The 21,369-nt window shown below is 40.8% G+C and overlaps 1 protein-coding gene across 1 annotated transcript in view; it reads left to right on the top strand.

The window, feature by feature from the left end:
* EEFSEC (eukaryotic elongation factor, selenocysteine-tRNA-specific) overlaps positions 1-21,369 on the top strand; it is a gene marked incomplete at both ends in the record, with an annotated part of 45,667 nt that overhangs the window by 10,085 nt on the left and 14,213 nt on the right. Inside the window, one exon of the mRNA XM_010087263.1 lies at positions 20,471-21,112. Within this exon, the coding sequence (XP_010085565.1) occupies positions 20,471-21,112 (642 nt within the window). The remainder of the gene's footprint in view (positions 1-20,470; positions 21,113-21,369) is intronic.

Here is a 21,369-nt window from a genome sequence, read left to right as displayed (position 1 = left end):
TACTTGGTCAGAGCAGAAGGAAGGGAAGCCAGGGGAGAGCAGCCAACCTGAGCAGTGCTAATCCAAACCATACACTGTATTTTTGGAGCTTGTGTGTCTAATGGGATCTCTGCAGGCAGAAAAATGGTCTAGGCAGTGCTGGCCAATTAACTCTTCAAATACTAAAATCCATCTGCAGCTTTTCTTGGAGGTCTAGATGCTCCCTGTGTTCCCTGACAGCTAGAGACAGCCGGGATGCAGGTTGCCTTCTAATGGATTAGAAAAATTACCAAAGCGTACAAGTTTCTTCCTACAGTGGATGTGAGAAGGAAGAGCTTCGTGTGTAATTTCTGCATCGTTTCTATCCACTTCAACCTTCTTTAAATGCCTGGTTGGGGTCCAGGCTCCACATGGAGTGCAGCATTGCTGGAAACCGTCCTGTTCTCCCAGGTAGACTTTACTTTCCACAGTATTTCTGCGATACGGATTACGTGGTCAGGGTTATCTGCAACCCTGATTGGTTGTTGTTAATGCCTGAGAAAATTTGAAGTGTGTATTTTGTGCTACTGCCGTGGAGATAGTTTTGCCTTAATAGTTAGTGCAGAGAGGAGTTATTGCCCAGGAGCTGTGTGAGATGCACGTCATATTTTTGTTTGAGATAATGACTGATTTTCTTAGCTAATTTTTTTTCCCCGAATTTCGTTAAATCATTTGTTTCATGAGAACTGTTAGAAAAGCTGAAGAAAGTTGTTACAGAAATAGAAGATGGGAAAGAAACTGAGCTGAAGAGGGAGCCAATGGACTAATAGGAAAATTAAACAGGTAGAGACTGGTCTTGGCACTGAAGTGTAACAGCTGGACTGGTGACTGCATGCACTCTCTGGTGTACGTAGACCTCCTGTGCCACGTTAGGTGCTCTCCTGACTCTGCAGACTGCTGGCAGATGCAGCTCCCATGCACGGTCTATGATGCTCTGTTATCTGGAGCTCTTTGGGAATTACCAGGGTACTGGGCTGCTGGATCCCATGGAAGAGCTCAGTATCCCAGTACAAAAAAGTGCCACAACTGGAGAAATTGAATATGTTATTGTATGTTAGTGAGCAATTTGGCTTCAGTATGGCAACATATTTAAGGAGATAAATACTTATGTAGGCTTGCAGCTCCAAAACAAAGTTGAAATAAACGTGTAATAAGCTAGTAAGATTGCTCCTGATGTTTAGACTTCTCTCTATTGGTTTAACTTCCCTCATCAAGACATGTGTAGATGTGGTGCTTTGGGACATGGTTTAGTGGGTTGGGTGATGTTCGGTTGACGGTTGGACTTGATGATCCTTGAGGTCTTTTCCAACCTTAATGATTCTATGATTTGCTCATTCTGCTTTTCCTCCTCCTCCTCCTTCCTCTCTCTCTTTCTCCATCTCTAGCTTCTTTTCCAGTCTCGGTTTGCTCTTCAAAGTGACTGATCTTTTCCACTTACGCCCTAGACTGAATAAACTTTTTTTTGTCCCTCCTTTTTCCCAGCTGCTGTTGCAATCTCGAGTTACAATGCCGTTGTGTACTCTTCCTTCCCATGAGTACATCTTGACTTGAAACCTGGGGGCTTGAAACCAGCATCAGTCAGGGTGAGATGAGAAACCTTGGGATGGTATTTTTGAACTTGTTTCTGTAGGCTGAAGCTGGAGTGGGTCTGATGAGAGAAGGGACAAGAGCTGATGAACACTGAGTGGTGTTATCCTTGCAAGGGCAGTTTCTGGAGATGAATAAGCAGGTTCCAGTGCCTCCTTCACAGGATATGGCAGCTATGGTTTTCCTAGGGCTAAATATCTTGCATTTATAGCTTGAAAAGGAGTCCTGGAGCCATCTAGAGTGGGTATCCAAGCAATGGTACTGTAAGCTGCGTACAGGAGGAGAAAGGTTTTAAGATGACTTGGGCCATGACTGGGATGCAGCTGAACGAAACCACGCACGTTATCCTGGGACTCAGCAGGTAACGTGTTTCCTTTTGAACAGTTGCTCCTCCAGGGGTCGAGCGTTGTGTTCTTGGCTTTGTGTGCCTTGGAGTTCAATATTAATTTGGAACTTGGTTAATGGACATTGCTCTAGTAATCGCAAACTCCCATCCAAATGCCTTTTTGTTTAAACTTTATGGTAACTCTTTAAAGCAAAGGATGGCTGGTTTGTGTTTGCATAACTTGTTTGCTTAAGCATTGCTGCTGCCAGGTCATTTACTTTATTTTTATTTCTTTTAATTTATCAGGTAGAATTGTTCTCAGTCCGGTTCAATTGAAAACAGACCCACATGCACGTACGCACACTGTTTGAGCTGGATTCTTAGTGGAATGCTTGAATAGGAGCTGGAAAGGTAGCCTCCTGTACGGTGAACACTTTTTTTTGCTGGGAATGGAACTTTAGCACGAGCAGGCTTAGCTGGGGCAGTGAGTAACTATCATGTTTTAAATATTTAAGTTCAAGTGCTGGAGGCTTTGGCAAAAGTTCAGTAACCGGAACGAAGGAAGGGAATGTCACTTTTTGTTCTTCCTTGGTCATCCACACGCAGCACAATTCCTCATTTGATCAGGCTGTTAACGAGCAGAACAGCTCAGCGAGCGCCGCAGCAGCTGAGCCGTGGTCTGTGTGTTATAGACTTCTGCTCATGTCTAGGCACTGGCAACAAAAAGGATCTGAATATAGAAAACGTTATTTAGTCAAGACTGTCGGTGATAAATTTCTAAATTTGACGCAAAGACAGAAGAAAATGGATGATTGTGTAAGGGCGCAGGGGTCTGTGATTACTCTTTATTACCACAGTGCTCTCCTGAAGGGCTGCTGTAACGCCGTGGCAAGTGCTCTGGATTTCAGGCCTTTTGCCGTGTGTTCCTGAGATGACTCTGGTTTATAAAAGTCTCAGTTTTATTCTTTGCAGCTATGAAAATGATGTGAGAATGGACTTTGCTCTTTAAACGTTTTGTTCAGCTCATCACCTGAACCTGTTGCTTGGGTTTTAGAGGAGGTTATTTAAAGGCTCTTTGCCCCAGAATAAGTTTCTAATCTGTTGTGGGTGGAGGCGGAGGAGGTTTTCCAATGTGGTGACACAGGGCGGGTCTCTACCTTGCTCTGAGCCCTCCCATGAGCCGGGGATGCCATGTAAGGCTGAAGTTGCACATAGTTTATTCAGATGTGTTAATATTTCTCAGGCATGTAGTTCCCTAATTACTGGGAAAACGGTGGAAATCTCCAAGTTGTTAGAAATCCTGAGGTGTCTGCTTTTCCTTCTGGCAGCAAGTGCCAACAGTCAAAAGTTCGGAGATACGTTTGTAGTCCAACACTTTTTTGTAGAACAAAAAGTTCAAAATGTCTTCAAGTCTTTCCTTGTGTCCTTGCCGCCTTTTCACCTTCGCTTCTGCTGCCCCCCCGTCCTCTCTGTTCGGGTGGTTGGTTTAAATCCCCTTTCCGGGCGGTTGGATGTGCAGGCAGCACAGAAGGGATTGTCTTCTCTGCCATCGCAGGCTCTAGCCTCGCTTGTGGAGAGGCTCTTAAGGATTTTTAAATCGATGGGAAAAAAATCTCTGCAATCTGCAGGTTTGCTGTTAGGAATAGAGCAATAAGAGGAACAAGAGCATGTTTAGGGAAGACAGTGATGGCTTCAGTAGCCTCTGCCTCTTTAAAACATGGATGTGCTGAGCTGATTTGGTGGATTACCAGAAACTGAGAGGATATTTTCTTTTTCTTTTTTTAGGGATGTTTTTTGGCAGGAAGCTAAGCAGTGGTTTGGTTTTTCTTTAAATGACGCTAGTTTTCTAGTAAAAACACACAAATAAGAATGTGAAGGTAAGGGTTCTCTTCACTTTTTTTCAAAAAAGATTTGGGGGTTTGGTGTCTCTTTTTGTTTGCTTTTTTTGTCCAAAGGTTAGTGCTTGAATGCACAGCCTGTTTTTTGTTGTTGGTTTTTTTTTTTTTTTTTTTTTTTACACAAGCTTCCTGTTTAAATTTTGATTAGAAAAATCCAAAGCATGATAAATTTCTGTTGTGTTTTTTGTCTTTTTTTTTTTAATAAGGGTGATTCTAGTTCCTGACTAGGAGGGTTGCATGAAGTTAATCTTGGCAAGATGTTTTGAAGATTCCTATATGGGAAGAGAGATGGGCAAAGAAATTTTTACAATAGACTTAAATGGGGTGGGGGAGGAAGAGAAGTTAACATTGGAGGCATAGTTTTGTGGTTATGTGACTCAGAAGAAAGACTCAGGCCATCTGACACGTACATTACAAACAGTTGTAAAAACATACCATCAGATATCCACAGTGCGGAGTGGGCTGCGTTACTGGTGTTTGGAATCCGTGATGTTAAAAGTTTTCTGGCACAGCCGGTGTAAGTCCCCAAATCAGCCGCTCCGTTATTGCTTTTTGTTTTGTGTTGTGTTGTTGTCCCTGACGGACAAGGTCCCTTCTGACCGGCTCGGAAGAGAATTCTTGTTTGAATTCTGCCTTTCATCTGTTCAGTGTCATCTAGCGATGCTGACACCCACCAGGGCTTTTTACTGGAGGCAGGATTTAGATGGACTACTCGATAGAGAGATACATTGATGTGATTAAAATTTTTGTAACTATGCACAGGGCTTTACAATATGCATGCTTGTTTTCTTGCTCTTTTCCTGTATATGGAAAATCAAATTTCTGGAAGGTTAGGTTATGTCTAAATGTGATTATATTCAAGTTTTCCTTAATGTCTCTCTCAATCTAGAATTGTGTGGGGATGGTTTTCCCCAGTGTGAATTTTTGCGTAAGTATGGTTTTGAACCTGTTGGACTTATACCTGAGCGTGACCATGTAGAAATGAATCTCGTTTTCCTAATGTTTCATACACAGTTAACATTTCTTGTGAATCTTTGTTCAGAATTTGAATTCACATGTTTTGTTTTCAGTTTTTGAAGGTAATGGCTTTTGTAATGGATTCCTTAGCTTCAATCTCAGCTCTGAAGGAGACATGATAAACATTTAATAGCTTTAAAAGAAACTTTTTGAAACTGCAGTATGTAAGAGGGTTTTTATATTTCCATTTCAGAAAAGTGTTCTAGGTTGGTTTTTTTTTTCCTACAAAGCTATGAAAATGAGCTTTTTTCCACACCTTTGTGATGGAGAGAGCTTTAAGGTCTGGTTCAGATTCTGTTTAATCTTAGCTTTAACACAGTTAAGATTTCATTCTCTGTTTAAGTCCCCTTGCAGAAATAATTGATTCCATCTTTTGTTTTCTACCTGTGTTTGTAAGTTGAATATTAAGACTTTGGTGGGTTGATACAGAAGCTGTGAATGGCACGTTAAAAAAAACTTCCCCAAACGTAGCGATTGCAACACATGGGGTTTGGTTTGAGGGGCTGACCGTGTCCCTGCACTGATAGTAAGAGGAAAGTGCTTGTCAGAGTGCACGGAGATGGTGCAGGAAGTCTTGGAAGTTGAGTGTGTTGGGTTGTGTATGTGTATTTGTTCTATTTTTCTAGTATAAGTACTGAAAGTTAGGGTCCTAAAGGAAAACTGATTGTCAGAGGTGCTGGTTATCCCAGTCTTCATGTAACTCAGGCTGCCTCTATTTAATAGTTACTTCAATAATTTAACTGTAAAAAATGGCCAATGAAGTACTGTAGCTTCTTAATTTTTGGGTCTAAGACTTCCCCTGCTATATTTAAAGAGCACACTATGTGCGTTTCTCATCTGCAGTGTTTTGTGTGGAAATCCTATCTAGTTTGAGCTTGTAGAGCTCTGATAATGGTCAGAATTCTGCAATAATGAAAAATAAATCAGAGCTGGAATGGGCAAATATTGGGGCTTTTGAACCTTTGGAGTAATTTTTTATCGTGTTCTTAAATACAACAAGCTTTAGTTTCTGTGAAGCAGACGTCTGGGTGAAAACGGGAGAAGCTGAAACCAGCACAGGCAGGTGTTGAGCAAGAGTCTCCAGTGAGCACCCACAAGGGTTGTGTTACAGATCTTCGGTTCTTTTTATTACTCTGCTCAGAATCTCATTTCTCAGATTTGGGCTTGATCGCTGGGTGGTGCTGGGACATCAAGATCCAGCTGTGTACCTGTTGCTTACATCTGATTCCAGCCAGATTTGTTTGTTCCCTTGGGCATCTCAGGCTCGCTCAGGTACCTTCTGCTCGGAGCTGGTAGAGCTGGTTGCTTCAAGATAATTTTAACTGATTAAATTACTAGACCACGCACTTGGGGTGTGGAGTTATACCTTTTGAACCACGCTTACAAAAGTGTAGAGGACCCAAGCGTTCCAAAAGCATGAACGCCTTCAGCCTCATCAATTATTTTTAATATTAAAAGTCAGCAGATGGAGCCAAAGGCTTGTAGAAAAATTACTTATGCCGAATGTATATTAAACCACAAAGCCCACTAAGTTCAACTAATAATGTTCCTACTGAAATTTATAACACCAAAGCTATTTATTTGCTGCCAAACCTCACGCTAGCATCCCTTTTCATTCCCTTGTCTCTGTGCGGAGTGAGAGCTCACCCCTTTGTATACCGGGGAGTCCAACAAGACTAAGAGTAAAGTTTGAGTGGGAACCTGATTTTCTTTGTAGATTTACATCTGTGGAAGGTTTTCTGCAGCACTGTTCACCACTTTATCAGAAAAAGAAAAGATGGTGTTATATTTTGTCAATATTTTTCCTTCTCCCATGAGCACAGTAATTGGAATCCAGTGTGGAGGGTTGCGTTGGAATTCATTACAACCTCATTTTCGTTATTGTGCCGGTGGTAAGGTGCTGGGGTTTCGTGTTTTTCTTCTGAGGCAACCGAAATAAACCTTTGCCTTAGATAACATGTCAGACTTGATAGCCTAATAGGCTAACCCTATGCTTTTGTTAAATATTAACATCCTTTTGGGATTTTACATAATATCTTTGGAAAAATAAGGGGGTGGAATGTTTTCCAAACTGTGTGCAGTTTATCCCACTTTAATAAAATCCCCGAGGTAGTAAGTGGTACCTACCTTTTGCAGGAAAAAGGGAGAAAAAACTGTTGTAGTGAAAAAATATTCTATCCAAAGGGGATGCAAGAAATGACGATGCTGCCTGAACAGAGAATATTCTGGTGGTGCAGTACTGGTTTGCCTTTCAGTAAAGACAGAAAAATGACAATGTTCAATGACTAACAGCAGCTGTTTTGTCAAACTATTATACTCAATAGAAAAAAATTCTTTCTCCTCTAAATCTAGTCTTCTGACGGATTATGAAGTGTCCATATGTTACACATAGAATAGATAGTAAGTGATATATAAATGTATCCTTAAGCATTGCATGTACATTTTTTTTTTCCTCATTTTTGTTTTACTGATTCTTGAGCTCGGTTTCTTTAGTTTGGAGCAAGCTTCTGCTTAAAGTGACTTTGGAAACTTGGCTCACTGGCCAAGTGAAAAGCTTTTCTTATTTTTCTGTTTATCTTTGGCCTCATCTGTGTTTAAATTATTTCTGCTGAAAGACAGTGATAAAACTCCAACCAGTTGTGTCGGCTTGCTGACTTAATTTCCCCTGATCAACGCTGGCTCTAGTAGCAAGAGTTTCTAACACTGACAGTTTTCTTTTGAGTGATGTGATCAGTTCTTAGTTTCACATCCACTCCTGACTTACTATAGGCTTCTCGAGTTAGATGTTTTTCTTCTCAAATAAAGGCACCCAGTCACTTCCAATAAAATATTTTCTTTTCAAGCCATTTGAATTGTGTCAAAAATCTCATAAAATACAGGACTTGGAGGGTGCATCCTGAATTATATCTTAGTCTCCTCAAATTGCAGGTAACCAAATCTTGCAGTCTCACCATGAGGGGTGTCTTCTTATTTTTATTTACAGTAGAAGAATATTAATGCCTCTTTTACAATAAAGAGAGTATAAACTTGGGACATAGGAAGACTGTTTTTTGCTCTATTTAATAGACTTCTGGATATACAGTCCAAGTTCAGCATCAGTTTGCACTGAGATAGGTGCTGATATCCTCTGTGTGACACTTCCCTTAAGACCAGGTCTCTCTCCTAGACTTTAGTGATGAGCAAACCGAACTGGCTATTTTTTAATTTTGTACTTTTTTTTCCAGAGATGTCTACCTCCGTAGTGGTTGGCTGTTGTGCTTGGGCATTTTCTAAATTGTTTTAAATGGAGAAGGTGCATAAAATTACAATATTGGAGCTATGGAGGAAGTGTATAATCCCCCAATATTTTGGGGAGTGGGTGCTGTGAGGGCTGGTGACTACAGTGAAAAGTCTGGTCATGAAGAAGTACTTCTAAAAAAATCTGATGGAACTTTTAAAATTACACTGGTAAAAAAATATAGTGAATAAGGAAAAATTTTTGCATTGGTGCATAGGGTAAAAAAGCTTCCTTTGGGCTGGACCCAGTAATCTCAGAGAATTTCTTGTGGCTAGACACTTGGGATTATAATTTCAACTTTAATTTAACAAGAAAAGGTTCCAGCTTTCAAGACTGTGAGGGAGTGTCAGTTGCAGTTTTCTAGTCCTGGCTTTTTCCACTCTTGGGGTGTTAATTTTGAGCCTAGTTGGGGTACTGTGAAGAGTCACTGGCCACCCTGGGCATGCAGCAGCCGTGGCACCCAAAGGATGGGAGCTGGGAGGTTCTGCAGGGGGGGAAACCTGGCAGAAGGAGATGTACATAGATAGGAAAAAAAGAGAGAGAATCAAAAGGCGAGCGAAGCTGGATTTGCTGTGCTGCAGTGCTGTATGAAGTGTTCAGAGATCATTCCTTGCTGTGTGAAACGCCTTTACGTGCTGGCATTGACAGTCCGTTCTCCTTTCCTAGGCTTGAGGTTGCCCTCCTTTCTTTCACCGAGCTTCTGTCGTTGCTGGTCTGCTGGCCGGTGTTCTGTGTGATGGCTCTAGTGCTGTCCTGTCTGTTACCCGTGCATGTTGCAGCCTCAGTCAGTCTGTCCTTAAGGTCCCTTCATGGACCACATTCAGCTTCCTTTCGAAAGACCCCTAATGGATTAAAATGGTTTATAGTTGAGATCTGTTTTTCCTTTCTTTCTCCTGACTGATGACCTCCCAAAACAGATCTTCCTCATTTTTTTTTTTGTAAAATATTCTGACAGCATGAATCCTGAAACAGATCAATAAAAGCACCAACAGAAGCAAAATCATGTTTTGTTCGTGCTTTATCCTGAATATTCTGGTTAACATCATATTAGCCAAGAGAATCCTGTTGAGCGTTCCCAGAGGTACCTGCACATCTCTGCAGGACGAGCTTGTTCCCTTCTCCGCGTTGCAGTGGGTTTCCCATGGTGCTGTTACTCGTGTCTGTGATACTCGATACTGGAAAACGAGGCTGCTTGGTTTAAATAAGAAATGCATTTGTGTAGGTAGTCAGATGTATTTAAATGTGTTGGTGATAGTTGTAATTTCTTTGGATCTTAATGAAGCTTTTAGAAATCATGTCAGTAGGACAGCCACTAAAAAGAGTGTGTGTGTAAAATGGAGAAATACTTCTTCACCTGGTGACAGCTGAGAGGTTTAGGCAGATACAAAGCGTGTTTAGAAGATAATAGTTTGTATTTCTATCGTTTGAACACAGCTCCTGGCTGTCATTGTTAGAATATACTTGGTACGCTTGCAGCATGTGTCAGGAATTATTTCTTCTATAATCAAACGTAGGGTGTTTTTTTTTTCTTTCAAATTGGACAGCTCTTCCATAGCAAGTTAACAAATCCTGGCGAAGCAAAGAAGTCACAACTCTGTCTGTTGTAAATGCTTGTTGTATCAGAGGTGAGGGACCCTTTCCATGAGTTAATCAAAAAGACCTATGCAAACAAGCAAGAGGATTTTTCCCGCAGTCAGTCACTACAGTTACAGAGCCCGACATTGTTAGGTGAACCTTCGTGATCTCATCGGCTACCGCATACTCTTGTGCGCCAGACCCCTCTTAATAAAAACGTGGGGCACTGGGTACACAAATTCATAGCAGCTGTCACAGCTGGGCTCTGCTGAAGTTTGGTCAAGACCCTTTGAACTTTTTATTTCGCACTAATCCCATTTAGTGTGATCAATATATGGACCTCCAGCTCCTAGGTCGGTTAATTAGGTGTCAAGTGTTGGGTTGGCCGGTGTCAGGCTGTAAAATACAAACACAGAAGAGAGGATTGGTAGGGGAGAGAAGTGTTTATTGTCTGAATGTATAAGAGCCCCTGGTTCTGAAAAGCTGCCTTCCTAGTCTGAGATGTCCGTGGGGATCTTGAGAGTCTTTTGTTTCTCTCTCAGTAAGGTAAATGTGTAGTTAAATAAGCATTTCACCAAAAAATGCTGTTGTGGTTGGGGGCTGCAGAATAGTGTAAAAGATCCAATTCTCCTAATAATCTGATGGGGGAATAGCTCTCTGCTTACCTCCCTCCCACTTTTTTTCCCTGTTAATAAAAAGAATAAAAATGCTCCAGCAACTTGGCATTGGGTTGTGTGAGATGGGTGTCCTTTCTTGTTCTGCGTATGTACATCCATCTAAAATGAAGCTTCTCCTAAGGCTTTGCTGATATTTGTTTGAACTTGTGCTTTGTAGCATTCAGGGAATAGACAGGATAACTTAGATCTTCATTTTCCTGTCTCAAAGAATCTCGGGAGTTTTGTGAACTCCCCCGTCGTTAGTTCTCTATCATTCAGGGAAGGGTAAATACGTAGAATGATATTTCAGCTTTCATATATTTTTGGGTTCCTTTATTTCAGTCTTCCAGTGACAGAAAGGACTGGGGAGTTGCGAATAGTTTGTTTCATCTCCTTTGAAGAAAACCTTAAATTTATAATCCCAGATCAGACCTTTCCTATAACTCACGCAACTCATCCTGTTAACTGTTTTAATATATGGCACTGCTATTTCATTAAACAACATCCAGGAATAATTAGTTCAGCAACGATGCCTTGGAACAAAAGCCCTTGATTTCGTTCAACTTTATAAGTTGGACTCTTTTGATCTGTAAGAACACATCTGGGGCCTTTAAGAAAACAGAAAAAATATTAAATGTTTAGTAAGGCCCTTGGTGAAGGTTTCAAAGCACAGTAACCCTTTGGTACCAGGTTGTAGCTCAGAGGCAAAAAAGTGTGAATTTCTGATTTTATGAACTGTCCCATGGCCCCTCTCTATGGTAGATGCTGCTTTTGCCAGCTGATGACCGCTTCATTTTGGCTTCATTTCCATTTTCAAAAGATGAAAAGATTATTTCCTCAATTTTTCTCCTCCATTTTACTTCCCGTCTACCTCCTTTCTTCCCCACCTGTTTGTGAAAAGATTAATCAGAATTGTTACTGTAAACATGACTTTTTTTTTTACCCATGTATCAGTGCATTAGCATTTGTTTTTGCTGTATCAAACTTTGCCCCGTGCTGACCTGTTCCTTTAACAGGTCAGTACTATTTGCCAAGCTGGTAGGATAAATACATTTGTTCTTCACTCTAGATTCAACTGCTGAGATGTGAAAACATGCAGTACAGAATAAGTTTACTAGTCTAATGTTAATCAGAGTTACTGATCTATTAGAAATTGCTTACTGGCTGAACTCTCTTAAAATTTGCCACCAAAAAAGCCGTACCTTGAGGAAAAATGTACAGGATTTTGTGTACCAATTGCTTCTTATTTAATGAAATAAGGATTCTTGCAAAAAATACTGTTTGATAGGAGTTAATTCAGTTTTCTTCACCTCTCATAGCAGAGGTAGCCTTTGTTTTGCTTGTAATTAGTCCGAGGAATTCTCTGGGAGTCGTACCGTATCATTTGATTTGTACTGATGTGCGTGCTTGCGTTTGCTGCCTGGCACTGGAGTGCTGTTGTGTTTATATTCCACCTATTTCCTAGAAAATGTACAAATCATCACGGTTATTGTTAACGTTTGCCACGGCTAATGAAGCCTACCAGATCTCTGAGTAATTATTCATCACCTTTGTTTCATTTTGTAGAAATCATGGCTTCTATTAGCGAGCTTATTTTAGAGAAGGGACAGGAAAATTTTGTTCATGCTAAAGAAATGAGCAAAAGACCTTTATTCTTATTTTTCCCCTCAACCTTTTGAAATAGAAGTGAAAATTGTTGAAAATATTATTTTTCATTTCAGGTTTTATTTTTAAACACAGCTTTATGTTCACTCAGTGTTTGTTTTCCTTCGTGAGCCTTTAGCTCCAAGGTTATGACCCGATAATGACCTCCTCTTTCCACTCTCAATTGCTTTTGACCTACTCCATTAAATAAAAAGAAATAACCTAACAGAAGGGTAACCAGATCACTGCTACCACACCAAGAAAACAGGCTGGCTTTGGGATGCTCTTCTTTAATCTCTCTATCCACAGAGCCTTCATTTTAATTTGCAAAATTGAACCCAGATCGAGAGCAGTAAAGCCTGAATACGGTAAATATTCATGCCTCAGTGATCTAGAGTGGCTCCATTACATTTCAGAGATTGGGAGAATTACCTTTTGGATTATGTATATTCATGGGCTGATTTTTATTTGAGATATGATATTACTCACATTGGGCTACATGTCACACATTCTGCCAAAACCAGCCTTCTCACAAAGCTCCAAATGTTCCTTACACGTAAAAGTTTTACTTCTTTGCCTTGTCGTTTCCTCCTTTTATGCTTTTCAAAGACGGGTAGTAAACAAATTTCTTGTAAAGAAGAAGAAAAAAATCCCAGTAGAAGTTCTTCTATAAAACCTTCAACCTCATGTTTACTGTGATATATTCTTTTGCGTGTGACTTTGAAGTCTTTAGATAAAAGTATTATTATTGTTCTAAACCTAAATGTATTTGGAAAAAATTATTTGGTTCATTCTGTTGGAAGAAGAAAATTCTAGACAGCCTTTCATTAACCTATCATTTTGCATTGGTTTTGACTTCTTTTTGGATTTCTTTTTTTGGAAAATGGTTTCTTGAAATATTTTTTTATAAGTTGCGGAAATTTTAATTGGTATGTAAATGTTAAGCTGATTTTATGCCATAGGTTTACTATGGGTCTGGCATTCCATGCCTAGGTATGTGCTGGCTAAACTCTTTGGCGTTATTGTGCTTTGAAAATGTCCTTTGTCATCTGTAGTGATGCCACCACTTGATTTAAGGATACTTGACATCTTAAGATTCTTTTTTTTTTGTTACAAAAAAGCTGTAAGAAATTTTAGTCATTTGGAGATGAAAGGATATTTAGCAGGTATTTGGCTTCTGCTTCCTTCCACACATCCTTGGAGCCTGGGGATCTCTTACCAGCCTTGTACGGCTGGTACGCTCTTCTGGGCAGAGGAGTAAAGGGGAACGTGGTCCTCCCCTACGTGAATGAGTTCACCGAAATCTAGAAGAGGCAGTGCAAAGAGAAAACAAGGGTGCAGTGGGGCTTGATGTTCTTGGTGTTCCCCCTGTGAATCCCGGGTAGAGGAGGAGATGTGAGGGGTGGCCAAAGAGTGTGTTAAGAACCTGCCGTTAATGGGAAATAGCACGAGGGTGAATCATGCTTGAGCAGCCTCATCGCTTTCTGGGGCAAAATGTAGAGACAGGAAGAGTCATGACTTGAGTAGGGTTTAGGAAACATCTGCCATAGCATTCTCCTGGGGAGGTGTGGGTTGGATTTGGGGGGTTGGGTGTGGGTTGAACATTGGCTGAAGTGGTTGAGCTACTGGAAGCTTTGCTGTGAATGGGGAAAATTGCTATGAAATGGTAAATATGCTGAAAAAATCATTTTGAAAATCACTTTGGAAAACTGGATGTTGAGGGTTTTTTGAGAACTTGGATTGTGAGGAATTCTGCAGTTGAGTCTCCTGTCTGCAGTGAGGCGTAATGCCGTGTTGTATCGAAAGGGTGTCAAGGTTACTGAACTTTACCAAATAAGATAGTGTGTGTGCAATACATTGTGAATTTGATGGTTTATGGTAAAGAATGACTAAAGAAGAAAAGAAATAGATCTCTTATTTAGTGAGCTTTGTCCAGTCTGTGTGTGGGATGGATTAGGTTCTGTTGAAAAAAATTGAGATTATATACTTAGGCTACAGTAGAAGACATAGTTACTTAACTTTATGTGCAAAACCTTAATCTTAACACTTGCTAATTTTTGATTTGTGATTGTGTGCCTGAATATAGCAGACATATCGTCATAACTACAATTATAGTGTTAAAGCAGAGCAGCATAAGAATAAGATCATTGACCTGCTGCTTTGTTTACTGGGTGCGTAGCCGTGTTTTAGATGACGTGAAAAGAAGGAAGCTAAAGGGATTCTAGTATCCCTTTTTATATTGCTTATTCCAGGGTTACAGTGCAGGCTCTTCAGGCCATGGTGGTGTTTCATCAGGATGAGGAGGAGTTTATTGAATAAAATCTGATTGCATAAGCACCGCAGCGTTCATATGGTGATGCCCTTATAAACCTCGCTTAAAAAAATTAAGGTAAAAGACTCCTTCTGTGTGAAATAGCTTCTCATCCATGTGCTCCATTCCTTTCCTGCCTGGAGGCAAAGTGAGGTCACGTACAAATAATAGATTCTAGAAGTAATTAAGATCTTTGAGTAGGTTGTTACTAAGCCACATGATCTTGGTGGCACCTGCAAATGTGGAATTATTTCTGAGTCTTTGAGGTTTCTACTGGTTGTATTTGGTCCTAGCTGCTGTTGCGATGTTGACTCGGGAGAGAGAGCTTTCCACAGCCTGAGCAGTGGGCAGAGTTTGCATCGTGTGACGGGTGTTCAACAGTGTCCTAGGGACAGCTCTTGGTTTATCTCCATTTTCTGCTGTTCTGAAGGTGTGGTTGAAGACTTGGAACCAGTGTTTCTCAATATTCTCAATATGATGTGAACCCCAAAGGCATCTTGGAGAATTAAAAAAATATTCCGTCTCTTAACTTTTACAATAGAAGTTGTAATGTAATATTCCTTTTATAAATACTGCATTCATAATCCATATTTTCTCTACTAGATTATTAAGACTAATTATTCTAACTTTGCGGTTTCTCATCGGTATCCCAGGGAAGCGTGGTTGCTGTATCTTTTGGATCAGAAGGATGCACTCGCAGCGTTGGGAGGCAGCGGGATGGCTAGGTTCTTATCTGAAGAAGCTATGAGCAATGGCATATGGTTCATAACTTAATGGAAGTTGCATAAATAAAGGAAAAAAAGCTCTGACATATCAGGGGAAAAGTCATTAGTGGACTTTTTCTGTATCCTGTTTTCTATTAGTCTGTGCTAAACTGCTTTGAAAATCTTCGTGGGCTTTTCCTTTGGTCTTCAAATAACAGGTTCTCTTCTATTGAATACATTTGTTTATCTCAAGGGCTGAACTGTTTGGGTGCTTTTGATTTCTGTTTTGCATTTTTTTTTAATCCCCATTTGAACACATAAGCTGCTTCTTTCTCACCCTTTTTGTAGCCCTTTACATACTGCTTTAGGAACACTGATGCGATGATACCAGTAAAACTTGAGAAGTGAAGCAAATCCCTTTGCAAGTGATGTGAGATTTCAACACACGGCTCTTGATTTGTATGATGAGATATAATCAATTCTCTTGTGCCATTATTAAAAAACAAAAAGTGAGTGAATTTCATAGCGGATTCCTATTGCTCAGGGCAGAATGCTCTGAAGTATTTATCCGTGTTCTGCTGGTAGATGAGTGAACTGAGTGATCCAGTCCTAACTCCCTGCTTGGAATTTTTGTTGCTGTGAAGCTAAAGAAAATATGGGAAAGTGTTTAGAGCTGTGCTGTAACTTGCGGGGATCCTTACATAGAGAAACAAGATCCGTGTAAGAGAAACAAATCTCATACTAGGGCCAGTTGCATCCTTTTCAGTGCTTCCAGGTTTGTATTTTAAAGGCTGGACAAAACAAAGATGAATTTTAGTTATGTGCTTCAGTGTCCTGAAGAGAAGCCCTGCGTTTGGAGTGTTTTAAAGCACAGATGAGTGTCTGTCAGCTGGGGTCAGGGTGAAATGCAATGAAACCCTGTCCTGATGCTCGTGGTCTGCTCAGGAAACGGGAAGTTGGTGAGTTAAAGCTGCCCTGGCTCGTGTGATGTGATCCAGTGGGTGCAGATCAACTCCCTGATTCACTTCTCCGCTGGTTCCACGCCTGACCTTTGGAAGGAGGTGCAATTCCAGCTCAGGTCTTGTGTGACCTAGTGTGGCCACACCCAGTCACCTAGGCGTGCTCTAGCCTTGTTCTGCTCAGAGCTCGTTCCTCTGTGCGTTATGTTCTTGGAGCAGAGTTTGAGGTCAGTTAAGGTATTGTGCGGTATGCTCCTTTTCCAGGTGATTCTGGTACTGAGAACACGTAGGGAAAAAAGGAATGGGGTCAGATGTGTTCTTCCCATTTACTTCTGTTCTCTGATCCATCTATGGGAGCTTTAGATACAAGAGTCGATACCATGACTGTAGGGGAGAAACTGCATTTAGGACAAATAGAGATGGGATGATTAACTAACCGGTAAGATACAGGGTGGGTCAGCATGAAGTGCTGGTTTTCAGTAGGTTGAGCAGTGAAGCATCCTTCCCTTCACGTGTCTGAGGACGAGCAGACCTGCCTGCAAGCCAGACCCAGCTACAGTGGGCTGGGGTGAGTCTGCAAGCTCAGGGTGGGTGCAGCCAGTGGTGGGGGGCTTGCCTCCCGTGAGAGAGGTGGGGGGCTGCTTTGGTTGAGGCGGGTGGGGGAGGAACTTTACATGATTCTGCCGATTCTCAGTGTTTTTTAAATTGGGGTACTGTTTTCTAATAAAAGCAGCCTGAAAGAGAATTAGTCGGGATCCGAAACTTCTCTTGAACTTGTGTTGGAGTCGGTGAGGACTATCGGCAGACGGGTTAACGGGAGCCATCCTGGTACAGCCTCGTGCAGCGCTGGGAAATGCTCCTGTAGTGACACTCTGCTGCAGAGTTTCTCCTACACTAGGAATTAGAGTAAGCTTTTTGGTGTGGAAAGTAAAACTTCAGAATTGTATGCCCTTTTAAATGGAGTTTATCACAGAGAAACGTGGAAGAGCACAGGTAGTATTGTAACACAAGCCAGCTCTGTGTGCCGTGGTCGAGAACTGCAAATCTCATGGAAAAAGTTTAAACATATTCACTTCACATGATTGAAGTGTTTGTTGATCCTCCTCCTGGTTGTTATTTACCGGCTGTGTGTCAGATGCATCAAGGCTAATAATTTGAGTTAAATTAAGGGGAGAGAGCAGGCATAACAGTTTTGAGAAGTGTTTCATAGATGCCTGGTTAAAAGCTAAGGTGTATTCTGAGTGTATGTACACAGGAACAGGTATTTTTAAACACAATTTTTGTTCTTTAATGTTATCTGAATTCTGTGCAAGGTACTTCAGATGAATGTGTGTAGGCTGTTTTAAAGACTGAAATATTTTCTGTAATTTCACTCAACTGTTTAGGTGGGTAGTTTCTAAAAAGTAATGTTATAAAGTGGAATATTAATAATAAAACAAAAATATTTGCATTGTCTCCACTTGAGATGGAAAACTGCAGAGATTTCTTGTGTGTTTTGCACTTTTGTCTTGAGGAGTGACAGTGCTGGAAGATACCTTAGTTCTTGTTGGTTTATTCACCCTGTGTGTGGCTGTAGAAGATGAGATTTACTGCCGCTATTACCATCTATGAAATCACTGAATTCTTCCAAAATGGTTTGGGCCGGTACTTCTCATATGCCAATTTCAGGCTTGTAGTGCTTGTTGATTTCTTGGAAGCACATGTGTTTAGAAAACCTTCTGTTTTTGTTGAAGTCCTTAAAGGTTGCTTGTATCAGCTCTGTTGCAGCTATCCCAGTGATGTGAACTGGCGAGGGAGGGCTGGGTTGTACAGCGGGTGACAGAAGGAAGGGTGTGATCCAAGCCCCCATACTTCTGGTCTTCAGAAGTACAACCTTGGGAGTGAATAACAACCTTGGGAGTGAGTGGAGAGGTGGAGGTAAATGCTGAAGTGTTTCTTTCCAGTTCATCTGGATAGGCAGTAGTGTAGAGGAGGTTTGGCCGAAGGGATAATGAATATGTGTTTGAGTACAGGAATGCTTGACACTGGCATCCTAGGGAGTATCTAGAATGGCCTTTTAAGTCTATTCTGATATGAGTTAAGATCATACTGAACTATTTGGGTCCAGGCTTTTTAGTGAGGGGTTTTTGTCTTACATGAACACACCTCTCCATCTCCTTTCCCATAATACTCTGTGGATTCTCAGAATCCCCAGGCATTGATATGGCATTTGATTTGAAAAATGTTGCAATAACAACTTATTATAATCCGAAAAAGGGTGTTTCTTCTGGTTTTGGTTAGCAGCCAGAGATCCAGGGAACCCAAACAATATTTGTAGTGGTGAAGCTCATGGCCGTTGTGATTTGTGTAATTATGGTTTCAAGAAGAAATAGAGGATTTTTGTTGCTTTCCAGAAGCTGTGCAGCTGCTAGATTTTTTCCCTTTTCTTATATCAGCTTTCTGTCTATTGCCTGTGACCATTTTTTGCTGACTTATTTGGAGAGCTCTTTATATTCCAGTTATTGAAGGTTTTAGTTCAGCCAATAGACTTTTCACCTACTCCTCTATTTTGATCTAAGTTTCTGCAATTTGTTCCCCTCTGAGTTTTTCTTCCTTTTTTATTCCTACAGTCTTCTCTTGGTATTGCCTAGTTGGGTGATGTTGGGAATAGGCACACAAAGATGTGTCTGAAGCCAAGTCCTGTGTCCTTCATACAGGGCAGCAGGCTTTGTACAAAAGGAGAAAGTGATAAAACACAGTTTTGTTTCCTCTTATGCATTGCATCAAAGAGGCAGGGGGAGAAAAGCTGATGTTTCCAGTGTTATCCTGTGAGTAAATAATTCTGTGATTAAATTAATAAGGTTAACTTCTCTAGACTGTTCCAAGTGGTCTAACCTGAATGATGTGCTCTGAGCTGTGGGACGTACTGAGGATGGAGCCCAGATCTGCTGAGTCCAGTCCTTTGGTTTGGGGTTCTCTTCATCACTGATTGCGTGTTTTGGTTTCTTGTTTTCAGGAGTTAGAAGATAAAGGGGGTGGGCTAGGATTAGAAGATGGGCTGCTCAGGGATGTTCAGTGGTTGGAGATTGATTTGAGAACAGTTCAGCTGTAGAGTCATTACTAAGAAAAGGGAGAGAGAGGAAGAAATTTCACTGACAGTTATGATGTGTTCTAGCATTGTTGTTGTTCTGTACACATTCACAGTATAATCTATTGTATGCTGATGAGGACATCCTGAAGAATGGAGTGTTCCCATGGAGAGTTCAGTTCTTGGATCTGAGTTTTGAGGTTTCAGCCCTTCAAAAATACGTTGTGTATAACTTTTCTGTACTAAGGACTCTTGTTCAAGTAATTAATATTTATTTAGGAGGTAAATAGGTGTTTGGGTGTTTTTGGTGTTGTTGTTGTGTGTTTTTTTTTTTTTTTTTTTTTTTTTTTTTTTTTTTTTTTTTTTTTTTTTTTTTTTTTTTTTTTTCAAAAATATCGTTTCAGTATTAAAAGCTATCTAATGCAGGGACTCAAAGCAGAGTGGTTACCTATCCAGTCATCCAGCATTAGTGTGAATGCAACAGGGGGCAACACAAACATATTATCAGAGAAAACATTTGGTTACACACAAACTAGGAGGATTTGCAAAATTGAAAGAAAAACCAAAAATGAAGCCTTTTTAAACTAAATTGGTTTAGTCTTGTCAAGCTGAGCATAGATTGATCTTTAAAAACTTATTTCATTCCTCTCTTCTTGAAATAAGTAATAAAATAGCAAGCTCATTAAGGTCAAACTTTTATAGCATCTGGGAAAAGCTAAATAAATTTGAAGTGGTGGACAGTGCTGCAGTTGTTCCACCCAAGAGGTGGAACCCCCCATTTTAGTGACGGTAATGCTAGCCATGTATTTATGAACATTAATTTTTGCAAGAAAGCTGTAAGGACTTTATTTAAATATATGGGATGTCGTAGACTAGGAGACAGTAGATTTTTGTATTACTAATTATTTTGCAGTCATGGTTTACAAGATTTCATTGTGCTCAGTGTTGTACAAATACACTGGAAGGGAAGGTCTTTTGTTCTGAACATTTTACAGTGGAATTCAACCACGTCAGAGAAGTGTAGGAAACAATTTCCAGAGAGGGGGTGGGAAAACAGGTGCATGGGTGGGTTTTGTAGTGCTGTACTTTTGATGGTGCAGGTGTTTAGGGGGGAGCACATTGAGTAAGCTATTCCATGGTGTGGGTACCACTGGTGATTTGCAGATAGCATCAGGTATCAACCTAATTATGGCCACGATAATCTTACAGTCTCATGAACAGCAGCAGCATAAACTTACTACAGGCTTAAACCTGTAGTAATTCTAAATGAGGGAGTATGTTCTCAGTCTGCTTTCTGCTTTTTGAATGGTAGACTCTTCTTCAAGGGCAGTCATCTTACAGGAGAGCAGAGTGTGATAATGGCTTTGTCCTTTTGATGCACTAGGGGGCAATTAATTGCTTCATTTTTTTGTTCTTGCTCTTTCATCAATAGGTGACAAAGAAAGTCAAGTCCATGCAGATGTTCCATACTCCAGTGACCTATGCTATGCAGGGTGACAGAGTAGGTATCTGTGTAACCCAGTTTGATCCCAAGCTGCTGGAACGAGGCCTGATTTGTACCCCAGAATCCCTTCACACCATCCATGCTGCAATAATTTCCCTGAAGAAAATCCAGTATTTTCGAGGAGCTCTTCACACCAAGGCCAAGTTCCACATCACTGTTGGTCATGAAACAGTTATGGGAAGAGTGATGTTTTTCAGTCCAGCCCCTGCTGACTTCAATGAAGAAATTCCAGAAAACGTTTTTGATTTTGAAAAAGATTATCTTTATCAAGAGGAATATTTGTCCAAGGACTCAAATTCTTCAGAGGAGAAGAAAGGAAATGACCAGGCAGGAGAAGTCCAGGTCCCGAGGCAACAGTGGGCTTTGCTAGAGTTTGAAAAACCCGTCACTTGTCCGAAGCTGTGCCTTGTGATCGGCTCCAAGCTGGATACGGATATTCACGCCAATACGTGCAGGCTGGCGTTCCATGGGGTGCTGCTCCAAGGCATGGAAGACAAGAACTACACAGAGACTTTCCTTCCAAAGCTGAAAGTGTACAAACTGAAGCACAAAGAAGGACAAGTGGAAAGGGTAAGCTGTCTCTTTAATGTTATAACCCGGGAAGGGGAAATATTGGTTCTGTGCAAGCACATGTATTGGTGGGCTACAGAGTTTTCACTGCTATGTTCCAGAGGCTTTATGCACATTTTCCTTATGTCTGTAGAGCTTTTAGTGTATTACATCTTGTCTGCTTGCAAACAGTCAGAAATCACTGCTCAGAAGTGGCTGGTTTATTCGGTTCAATGCAGTGCTGAGTGGTGGTTTTCCACTGATGCTTTTGGTGTCAA

The sequence above is a fragment of the Pterocles gutturalis genome, unplaced genomic scaffold, assembly GCF_000699245.1.
Source record: "Pterocles gutturalis isolate BGI_N339 unplaced genomic scaffold, ASM69924v1 scaffold2956, whole genome shotgun sequence".
NCBI classification, from domain to species: domain Eukaryota; kingdom Metazoa; phylum Chordata; class Aves; order Pterocliformes; family Pteroclidae; genus Pterocles; species Pterocles gutturalis.
This window is presented reverse-complemented; position numbering and strand designations above follow the sequence as displayed.